This window comes from Echeneis naucrates, chromosome 22 (assembly GCF_900963305.1).
Source record: "Echeneis naucrates chromosome 22, fEcheNa1.1, whole genome shotgun sequence".
In the NCBI taxonomy this organism is placed as follows: domain Eukaryota; kingdom Metazoa; phylum Chordata; class Actinopteri; order Carangiformes; family Echeneidae; genus Echeneis; species Echeneis naucrates.
The window spans coordinates 11,151,183-11,163,234 of record NC_042532.1 but is presented as its reverse complement, the minus strand read 5'-3'; the positions used below and the strand labels follow the sequence as shown (position 1 = coordinate 11,163,234).

At 42.2% G+C, this 12,052-nt stretch overlaps 1 protein-coding gene across 1 annotated transcript in view; it reads right to left on the bottom strand.

Annotated features, from left to right (window-relative positions):
* Positions 1-9,617, bottom strand: part of asap2a (ArfGAP with SH3 domain, ankyrin repeat and PH domain 2a) — a 46,458-nt gene extending 36,841 nt beyond the window's left edge. Inside the window, exon 1 of the mRNA XM_029493701.1 lies at positions 9,062-9,617. Within this exon, the coding sequence (XP_029349561.1) occupies positions 9,062-9,187 (126 nt within the window). The 5' untranslated portion in view covers positions 9,188-9,617. The remainder of the gene's footprint in view (positions 1-9,061) is intronic.
* Between the last annotated feature and the right edge of the window lie 2,435 nt (positions 9,618-12,052).

Below are 12,052 nucleotides of genomic sequence, written 5' to 3'. Positions count from 1 at the left end.
TCTCCATCTACCTCAACATCCAGAGTAAAGAGCAGCATGTTCAAAACTCATACAAAAACACATATAGTACAGTCACTACCCTTGAGGCATTGAAGAAAAGGCAGATCCCTGAAGTTGTGCTAAGTCCAAGCCCTTTGCTGTTTCAGAAACTTTTTCAATTATTTTCAGTTGTCTGCTACAGATGCCACCCGAGTAAGACCAACTATTCACTACAGTTATGATTTTAATGGCGCAAACTAGAAATCCACTATTATACATATTAAACTCTAATCGTCTTTTTAAGTGTTTCATTCACAGTTTCTCTCCATGCTGAGTGAGTAAAGTCAATATTTGGACAGCAGTGGGTTCCATTGAAGTGACCACTGACAGGCCATGGCTGCAGAGTTTCTCTGTATGCTCAGACAGCTGAGGTGTGTGTAGTCAGCCTGCCCTGGGGCACCATGGAAAACTCTGTGGCTGTAAATTCATTGGGAGTGTGGGACAGAGAAGGGGGGAAATGGGGAAGTGGGATTCTTTTCCTTTTTTAACAGCGTCTTAAAGAGTTTTTGACACGGGCTCATTAACAAACATGCACTCTTCAGGCTTTAAACCTGATGTGCACAATGCACCACAGAGCTGAGAAATCTGTATGTGTAATGAAAGATGGAGTCAACATCAGTCAGAGACAATTCTGCCTACGAGCGATGCATGGGATAGGACCTTTGTATTCACTTCCTGTGCAGGTTTGTCAATTTCATCTACCTACAAGCCCTGTGGTAATTTAGAACCAGGACACTTGGTGTTTTACTACTCCACAGTAAGCACTGCCCCAGCTGGAGCAGAGCCTTGGATCACCAGCAGCCAGAAATCACACTGGGATGACGTCGACCGCAACAAAAGCACTTTCAAGTTTTCTGGATGTTTTGGCTTTCTACAAGGTGAGAAACCTGGGCAGAGCTTTTGTATCCACTCAACTGCACTGCTTTGTTTTTGTAACATTTGGCAATGTTTTGTTGTGTGTCTTTTTCAAAAGGATCCCTATCTGAAAGTGACTACATTGTTAGCGATAGTACAAAGCTGAGGATTAGTATTCTCTCACCGAATACATCTTTTCACCTATCCTTCAAAAGAAATATTTAAAAGGAGGGATGAGTAAAGAGTCTAAGATGTCAGATCCTGAAGTATGATGGATGAAATTTTCAAAGAAGGCCTAATGGTGCCCAGTTGAAAAGCCTGGTAAAGTGCTCTCCCTGACTATGAGAGGAGTATTTAATGAAGTCTATAAACCAGCAGGAGGCTGATAAAAACCTAATTTCCCAGCCCTTCCTGAGTTTGAAGGAGGGCTGGTAAATAAGGGCCAAATGTGCCACACACTGACTCACTCACTCATCTACCGTTTATACATTTCCGGGGCGCAGGTGGTGCTGGAGACAATCCCAGCTCACATTGGGTGAGGGCGGGGCACACCCTGGAGAGGTCGCCAGTCCAAGCACCGGGAGAGCATGCAAACTCTGCACAGAAAAGCCCCAGGCCCGGGAGCTGAACCCATAACCCATTTGTTGTGGGACAACAGTGCTCACCACTATGGTGCTGTGCTGCCTATGTGCCACACTTTAAGCGGTAAATCTCTTCTTAACTCAGCTTGGACTTCCCTTTTGTTTTGTTTTGGGGTTTGTTTGTTTTTTTCATACAGATGTATGTGTTAGCCTCTGGGTGTCAAAGCATTAGGGCTAAAGGGTAAAGTGCAGAGAAGTTACCACAGAACTGTAAGGACTACAATGATACCTGGGTGAAACAGAAGGAAAATTACCTGTTTTCTCCACAAAAGTAGTAAAACTCTGCAGAGAGTGTGTGTGTGTGTGTGTGTGTGTGTGTGTGTGTGTGTGCACGCGCGCACACTACTGTGCTGTTTTGAGACTACATTGAAAAATATGTCCCTTGGAACTCTTCTACAAACTTATAGCATGAAAGGTTCCCCTTGAAACAAACTCACCCCCTCCATTACACTGTGACAATGCCAGAACTCTGAATAAGAGAAAATTACAATGTGAGTATCAAAGCAGCTACCTATTGTACAATATAAACAAGATTTGGGATTAGTTGGCAATTTGAGAAGTGCAAATAGACGATTAAAAGTAGAAAAAAAGAAGCTGGAAATATTCAGATTCTAATAAGCTTTAAATTGTTTAATTCCAATGTCATGCTGCTGATCTTTTGTAGTCCTAACTGAGAGAACAGCTAAACTAAAACTGCCTTTAGAGCCTCTGAGGAGTTTGTGTTAAAGCATTTCCCCTGAAGAGAAGAAGTCCAGGTCTGTTCTGAGTGAAAGTGACAGGAGGACGGCACAACTGTGAGGATTCACCCCTTCCACCCCACTCTGGCCCCAAGCAGCACTGAGTGGCCAGGACTATAATCAATGGCGGTTCATTAATGAAGAGGTAAAGCCTGTCAGAGAACAATGGTTCTCAACAGGAGCCATCTCACCACATCTGAGCTCAGTTTTAAGTTCTCATTTATTGCCAGTGCCAACTCCTCCAAACCTTTCACCTCAACCCCCCTCCCCCTTGGACAGAGTTTCAATGATATTCATTATTAAAACCTATTTTGAAGCAAACTTAGAGGTGACAACCACCAACAGGCTCTGTCTCTTGGTAAGCAGTTCATCACCTGGACGTGCAAACACACCAGGATAGATGATGCAAAAAACCAGTGAAAACATATCAAACCCTGAGAGTCAAAGCCCATTGTGGCATAAGAGAGATCATGGCTTTGAATCAATTGGAACAGGACTCTGAAAGTGACCCCTGGTAGATGCTTCGTGAAGGCTCCTGCATCATAATGAGGGTCTGGTCAGAATGTGTCTGTAGACCATAACAAAAGCACCACATTACCAGGCTGGAGAAACCCTTTGGGAACAAGGGAATTAGCAGTTGCACTTAAAAAAAAAATCATTATAGTTACCTGAACTGCACTCCTGCCAACAACACATGTTGACTACTTACACCCCTCAAACATAGATCCCTCTGGAATGGGTAAATATGGAAACAGTAACTGTTGCATAAATTCAAAGTGACTTTATTCGGGATTTAGAGGAATTAAAGTAGTTGGCTTTGCTTCAAGGTACTTGGCCTATAGTGTGGTGTATTAACTGCAGTGAGTCCAAGTCAAGTGACAGTGGGGGCAACAGACGTAGAGTAAGGGTGAAGGGAGGACACAGGTCCTCATCACCATGCCAGAAATTCCCATTTCAATTAGAGGACGCATTAAGCTTCTTAGGTGGTGTAATGAAGACTGGCCACAGTGGCTGGGGGTTTGGGCTGCTCACTTTGGCCAGACTGCAGACTTTATGCAAGAGCTCATAGATATAAAGCTATTAGATGGATAGATTGGATTGTGCCTGCATTGATAATCCCGCTGCCTGAAGCCTTGTTAAAACTTTCCTCCAGTCCACCTGTTCCACCAGGAGCAGCTGTTGTACCCAGCCAGGCCACAGGCGTTGCTCCTAATCATACCTAGAATTGGGGATGGGGGTTGTGTGAGCAGACAGACGCCAGGCCTTACCTTGGCTCAGCAACAACTCCAGCGTCAACACAAGCTGACAGACTGACACTTGGAGAAGAGTTATGAGAGCACACTTGCAGGCAGATGTTAACACATCAGTCATAAATCACTGCACTCTAAATGAGACGTAAAACACAAAGGAGTAAAAGGGAAGGCCAAGTGCTTTGTCCACAATAAATGGTTATGCAAAGACAGGAGTGTAGCCACTTGATGGAAATCGAATAAGATATGATCTGGTATTAACATAAGGGTAAGGGTTGGTGTCAAGTTAAACCACGCACCCAAACAACAAGTGGCCTGAGATTAAGGTTAGAGCAGTTATAAGAGATGAGTGACTAAAGCCACTCACAGCAGGCAGCCATTAAGTGCTTTTTAACACTCAACTTAAATAAGAACCTACTTACTGATATATAATCCACTTGTTGCAATTGTTTCATACCAAAACTGACAACAGTTTGCGAGAAACAGAGCCCGGAACAGCCCTGCACAGTCCATACCAACAGTCACCTGTCCGTGTTGTGATGATTCACAGAGATACTCACCAGTAGACTCTCAACAAAATTAAAGCATCTGGGGCAACAGGCCTTAATAGTGCATAGCTGGCATACCAGTTTGCTGGCTCTCTGTTGGATTAAATTACCAGATGAAGACTAATGATGCCAGCCTTCAGGACTGAAGAGCCCCCAAACTTCAACGCCAGTAATGCGCCATGAAAAGCTGACTTGGCTATTAATAACCATTATTCATTGTTAAAAAAATGAATAAACTGGACAAAGGGATGTGGGAGGGAGAGGCGTAGTGGGTGGGTGAGTTTCTGGCAGAATTTCAGGGAGGACATACAGTTGACTGCACAGCAGCTGCCTTTTCTCTCCTGGGATAAAGCCCTGCTATTAGACCAGATTGTTGATGGTTATTTGTGCTCGAAGATATAGTTTCTAACAATAATCAAGTCACATGGGATAATAATATACAAGCCTGCAACTTAATAGAAAGCCTAAAATAAGATCTTTCCATGGTATGATCTAAAACAGTAAGCAAAGGACAATATCACTGTGGCCCTTAGGTCTTCAGTGTGATGATTAATTGGCTCAGTAAGATGGGATGCTTCTACAGCAGTTTCCCTGCTGCCTTTTCTGTAAAGGGCTATGGAAATTTATAATTGTGTTTCTCCAAAAATGCGACTGAATGGAACTGAAAAGGTGGCATTTGATACTCAAGATGAGACATCATTCTTTTTTCTTTTTTTTTTTAATGATATTGTGTGCAGGCCCATCCAGACATGAACGCTGTCAACTAGCCTTAGCTTTGAATGCTATGTAGCACTGAATGAGGGGCACACTGAGGACATCAAGTGCAGCACTTTTTGTATGTATTTCAGGACATTTGTATTTATCCCACAATAAGAACAAGTCTGAGTATGCATTACAAGCAAACCCTCTACCTGTCAAACAACTTTACAGCTTTAATGTCATGTAGCATATTATATCTCTGTCTGTCCAACAGTGTGCAACTGACAAACCTACCAAAGGGCTACAAAGCTAACATACAAAAGCTTGTATTGAATGTCAAAGACTGATGGTTGTTTTCCAGCCAAAACCTCTAAAACAACCTTCTGCAGTCAGATCCCTTTTCCTACCCATTGTGCTTGGTTCAAGACTTCAAGGTGCACAGGGTTTCCAATGACTGAAACAGAACTATTACACCATTAAATCATTAAAACAGCTGCCACAATGTCTTGGTGAGCAACTGCAACACTGTGATATCACACAAATACACCTGTCCTCACATCTAGGGATAGGAATGGAAAAACTTAAGATTTTTTTTTTTTTTTTTCCCAAGGAGACATTATTGATTGCATCATTTTAGGAGTTACTCTCTATCTGGCAGGATTCAGTAACTGGAGTATAACAACAGCCATAGATGCAAAAAAAAAAAAAAAAATAGGACAGAAGAGTGCAATGTGTGCCAGTTTTTTGCCTCACACAGAAATCCTCATGAGTTTTCTTGGGGGAGATAAAAGCACAGGGGCATTTCCACCCAGATCAGGGTGAGAGGTCAGCTCTGTCCTTGGGGCCAATGCCTCCTTCCAATGGAAGTTGTGAAGCCCCTGAGGTGAGAGTTTTCACACAAAGACAGTTGAGCTGAGCACACAGTTGGCTTTGTTTTAAGTGGTTTACCTCATGAAAACACCAATGTTATCCAACCAACAACACTGGAGAGAATTCTGCATTGAGTTTTCATCAGTTTTCTGTTAGTGTGGTTAATGTGGTAAACATTATCTGCCATTCAGATCATAGTGAACACATTTTGAAGGGAAACCAGATACGTTGAACTCATATTTCAGTTCTTACTGACTGTTGAGAAAGAAATGCCATGTTTTACAGGATCACCAGAGTGGGGTGGGGTGTCAGTGGGGGGGTCAAAATGCAAAGCCGAACATCCTCTTACTGGATAAACAGGTTTTTATAGCTGTGGTTTTACCAGTGCACACAAACAGACATGTGCACACACGTACAGGATCTCTCTGGATGGCCTCTTAATAGCCAGCAGTTTCCTGATAAAGATAGTGTCAGATGCAATTGAGTTTAGAGAGAAATAACGGCACACCATTGTGTTACCTTTTAGGTAAGCCTCTGCGGGCCTGGGTCTCCTCTCCTGTTAATGTGTTTAAAGGATTCCCATAAACAACCAGACCCAGAGGTCACTAGGTGAGACTTTACACGTCACCAGCTTTAAACAAGTCAAACTGGAAATTTTGTTCATTTGACTCAACTTATTTCATACATTTAAGGTGGTATCATTATCAGAAGAGGAGAACCATGTCTAACACACAGAAAAGGAAAAAAAATCAATTAAGAAGTGACAAGACCCTAAGCAATCAACAAAAAGCATGAGGGGAACATCACAACTGTTCAAACAGCCATTGATCAGTGTCAAAAGAAGTACGTGGTAAATTAAATGGGGCTAAGACTCAAAGCTATCACAACATTTTACATCATGGAAGAAATGTGACAGGAAATATTTTTTTGGACAATAAACAGCACAGCCTCACATCAGTTTAGCTGCAGACCAAAATCCTTGGAACCAGTACATGTGTTTTCTTTTTAGCTTTATATCTGGTGTGGACTATATCCATTTGGTCTTCCACTGACACTTGGTACACAGGTGGGATAAATGGCTAATATCCCAAAAACATGATTCTTAAGATGATTTTGTCCATTCTCATTGATATCAGGACAAAAGAGCAGAACATCTGACTTATTTCAACCTTGAAACGTAAACCTCTGAGAGAGCAAATTATGGTGTAAAACTATAAAATATGTACATACACAGTACCAGTCAAAAGTTTGGATACACATTCCTATTCATTTTTTTGTATATTTACACCCTGGATTGTCTAAAATGTCTATGCACAACAAACAATGAGAGACGGGGGTAAAAACCTTGCAGTCAGCAACAAAACAGGAACCACATTATGAAAACTCAGGGATTGTGAATTCACCAAATGCTGGGCATCACCGGAAAAGTCCCATCAGCCCACTGTAACACTGCAGCATTGTACAGCTCCAATCAGCCAGTCCTCAGCTGTCAGTCCAAGGGTGAACACTCAGAAGTGAGTGCTTATTTAACAAACTGCTATTCTAGAGAAAACCAGGATCAGCACAATGTTTGAAACTCAGCACAATGCTAAACGCAGCAAAGTCTGATATTTTTATTTTTCCATTTAGGCCTCATGAATATACAGTAGCCGGTTTTCTTATCATAACATACTATGGTGAAAGAGTCATTGTGATAGTTGGAATGTAAAATGAGATTTTAGAGAGATGCCCACAGCTTGTGAAGTCCTATTCATGTAGTTTGTAAATGTGTATTTCTTTGTGTACGTGGGTGTGTGTGTGTGTTGGAGATTTCAGGCCGGCTGGCAGACAATAAGTGGAAGTGTTCCCCTGTGCTCTGCTGTGTTTAATTGGTCAAACAGACCAAAGTAAGCAAGGTCTTGTTGTCCAAACAATACAGGCTTGTGTTCCCTGAGCCTGAGCGTGGGTAGGTCAATGTGAAACAACACGCCATTCCACGTCCCTGCAACAATTCAGAGACTTCAACAGCAGCAGGATGACAAAAACAAAGCTGCTAAATTGGATCCTCAACCCAACAATTCAGCCTCACAAGCCGGCAATTACTGCTGAGCTACTATTTAAAAGGAGTAAAATCCACACACTTATTTGCTTCCTTCTACAGAAAAAGCACATTCCAGTGTGAGCACTGCAGAGTGCGCACCGGATTAATTGCTATTTTAACACAAGTAACGGCAGAGATGTGAATGAAATGGTGCAGAGCAAAGTGTCTGGCGCCCCAGTGAAGCACCTGCCAGCCTGAGCAGGTGTATGTCTGGCTTGCCTGGCTTGCCAGGTCAGTCCTTCACAAACAAAGGTTATAGATAAAGCCACAACCCTCATCCAGGTGCATGTGAATCAGGGTGCTTTAAGTGAAGTTGACACTAAGTCCAGATATGGATTAGCTGAGTCAAACTGACAGTAGATGGAAACAACTGATCTCCTTTCTGTATGTGCCAAGCGTGCAAATGTCCGTTTTGTCATTGAAAAAATTATGTAAAATCCTCATGTTTTTATTTGGGTGATAGCTAAAACGTTCCCCAATTGAAAGCAGGATGAAACGATTCATTTCCTCATGCGTCACCTAACGTCCACAAAGCATGCCCTCAATCAGGGGGCAGAGGCACACTAACACACAACGCACCGAGCAGCTCATGTGGGAAATTCTATTTTTACAATCAGGCAGGGCGAGGCACTGCCATGCAGCACACAAAGTAGGGAAACTAAAACAAGAAGGGGTGGGAGGCAGTGCGAGGCTGTCAGGGAACAAAGCGGAAGTGTCCTTCCTCCTGATGACCTGCTGGCTCAAGGAGGAGCACAAAGTGCACCTTGTGCAGCGCAGCTGGAAACTGGGGCTGATGCATGTTATTTCCCCCCTTTAACTTGGAGGAATAATCATCAGGCCACAGACTGTTACTTGTTTGCACCTTGATGGTTGTATTTTATTCGCACTAAACAGTCACGTTGCCTCTTGCTATATTTTTCCTGCTTTTTCCTACTTCACCATTAGCACCTATGGGATGTCTAGCATTATGGGAGAGGGGTACTAGCTCGGCTTTCTTTTTTCTTCCCATTAAACGATCCATTTTGGAAGCTTTCCCCTCATCAGAATCAGGGGCTACACATTATCAAGTCCTCTGAGGCAATTTCATGATTATTTGAGATAACTGCTGTAAATGTAACTGAGCCATAAGCACACTTCAGCATGAGAGATGGGCAGGAGTGTAATATTCTCAAACTGAATATGAATAGAGTAAAACGGAGGTGACCTGCGTGGAGGATTCATTTTCTATTCACCTTTTCTTCCTGGGATGAACGGATCGAAATACATCACAAGGAAAAGGTAAATACCATAGTGGGGGGAAATAACTGCCATGTGTAATCCCAGTTCCTCCTGAGTCACTCACCTCCTCCAGAGCAGCCACCGTGTTCCTGCAGTGGGACATCCGTGTGGTGAAGTTGGAGGCGGTGGGGGATTTATAGTCTTCATTCGTCTCTGCCACAAACTCTGAAACTGTGATCTGGTCCGGCATTATGGAGCCCTTTGCTAATTAGAAGGTGGAGGTGGAGGTGGAGGAGGAGACGCACTCTCTTAATCCTCTCCCTTCGGCTTGTACAGTTTTAGGACAGGAAAGTTCACAGCGGCAGCGGTGATGGAGACGTCTCTGAAGGCTCGCGCGGACAGCACACCATCTCCGGGTGTGTTTATGTCATCTCCCTGCTCGTCCCGGCTCCGTGGACCGTCGCGCGCTGGCTCGGGGAGGAGCAGCAGCAGCAGCGTTCGCCGCTCTGAAGGTGATGGATGTCGGTTATATGCCCTAATAATCCCTCTCCATTCAGCCGGACGGGTCGTCCTCCGGTCACGGGCCAAAGCGAAGCCTCCTTTGACCTTTCTCGGCTTCCCCCCCTTCGGCGTCTGACAGGCGGGACGGGCAACTTGCTCCTCCGAGTCCCGGGAAACAACGAGCAGGCTTTTCAACCGGAGCGCATGAAATCCACAAAGGTAGAGGAGGGGTTTCAATGGACGCGCACCAGCCAATGGGAAGCGACGGTTGGTTTCCCGGAGCCAATCAGGAGCCGGAGAAGGCGTGAAGCCGTGGTGCCTTCAGAGTTCCCTGGTAAACGACCACATCCTCCTGGTAGGAGCGCCAATTTCAGTTAAATCACGGTGAGGAATGCAACAGTAAAATGATTTCACCAGTTTAGGGATTTTCTTTTTAAATAAACAGAGTATATTTTTAAAAGCTGATAAAACGGGCTGAAATTTGGCACCTGTACTTTTTTCTAAGTTCTTTTAAATTAAAAAAAAAAACATCACCCCTTATGTTGTATTTAAATGTATGAATAAACAATGTTAATATGGCCTAAAACTAGCTTGCCCCACAGATAGTTAGCAGAATGTTTAAGATAGTAGATATTGCAGAGAGTTTACTTTGTACATACTGTGAAATGCAAAAAAAAAAAAAAAAACAAAAAACATCACATCTCTTACTTTAGTAAACAAGCTGCGCTGCGTGGTGTTATTCATGTGGCTATTGCATTCTTTTTGGCATGGTTCAGAGTTTCATTCAAAAATATTCTCAGGAAGTGTTTGTACATTACTTGGTCCAGTCTTCAGTTCAAGCACAATATTTTGTCCCAATATATTTAAGGTGTACAGTACTGACTGCTTAGATGTGAAGTGGGATTCATAGTAATCCCAATCCAAATTATTTTGGTGCAAAAAAATATAAAATCAACATGTTTATAAAACACAAAATAGACCCTGTATTATTGCTATCATATATATTCCTGCAGTTACAGTAGCCATCAAAAATCAAGAACACGCTGATTTTCTGTTGTAGTTTTAAAAAGAAGTGAACTGATTGAATTGTATTTATTATTTTCCAAATACTGCTGCCCGATTTGCACCTATGTTCAAGCAGCAATTAAAAATATGACCTACATCTCTAAGAAATTACATCTATGAACTAAAATGTATCACCTGCCTATCCTATAAGAATTTTTTTTTAAGTCAGATCTAATACAGATTTCCCAAATGTACATATTCTACTTTTGGGACTTGATTAATTCATTCAAGTATAGGCCATTTATGATTTTCAATATTCCGACGGCATTTAAAAGCAGCATTTTCATTACAACACCACGAGCAGTTTATTCTTAAGGTGGAGAATAACTTTTTAACTGTATGAAAATGATGCAGTATCATAGGATTGTCTTGTCTTGTGTCCTTAGAAAGTCATTGTTGTCACTATTTTTGGATAATAACCATTACGGTGCTAGTTGATTATTATAAGATTTTTTGAAAGAAGACCTCTTTTTGACTGTAATATCACCAGTGAATGTGAGTTTGAGCTGTTTAACTGCCAGAAGTGCTGTTGTTTGCCATTAAAAGCTTTCATGTGTTCAAGTTCTAATAAGAAAAATATTTACTGTATTTATTCTATGACACTGCCAAACAGCCATACTGCTTATTATAGGCATATCCTCAATTTTTGAATTGATAATAAAATTTAAACAGTGCAAACCTACCACCTCAACGAGATGTAAATACAGACTGTATCCACTGTGTCTAGACTGTATCTACTTTACTCTGAAATATTTCCTAAACCTCTGATAAAGGCAGAAATTAGATCCAGACTTTTGTGCTAAAACTCAACAGTGATGCTGGAATTTAGAGAAAACACAAGAAACTTGTGCGACAAAAAATGGACCAGACTCAGTGATCACCTTCCTAGCAACAAACTAGGTTGGTAACTAATTATAGGAGTAATATCAATTTTGTATCCTGCTCCACATTTTACATGAACTTAGCTACTGCATTACAGAGGCACATGTGAGAATATGTTTGGCTGCTTTTAATAGGCCAAAAAAAAAACCTAAACAAAAAAAAAAAGACTATATCTCCCAGAGAGAAAAAGGCAAAGGAGAAAGAAAGCATACTATGATTAGTCACTGTCTGAAACCTGTGAAAAGTTTCTCCCTGGCCTGATTTTTTTAAGCTGGGATTTAAAAAACAACAACTTGAGCCCTAGTATCTTTTTTTCTGGGCTTTGTGATAAAAAAAAATAATAAATCTGCTGAATTTTTCCCAGCACATTCAGCATCGGCAGGATGGCTACCAGCACAGCAGCCGAGGCATAACCCTGAGCAGCCTTTAAATCACAATCTGGGCAGTGTTCACACATTCTTTCAGCTCTGCAGCGTCTCCTGGCAAGCTGCTAAACGAGGAGCCCAAGACCCAGGGTGACCCTGACTGGCTACCCGGCCTCAATGGCCATATGAAATGAATACACGCTCACTCCAAGGAACATCTGCTATCCATGGACACAGCAGCTTGATCACTGAGGTCAGCAAAATCAAACAGTACCAGCCTTGCCTTTACACCCCAAACTTCA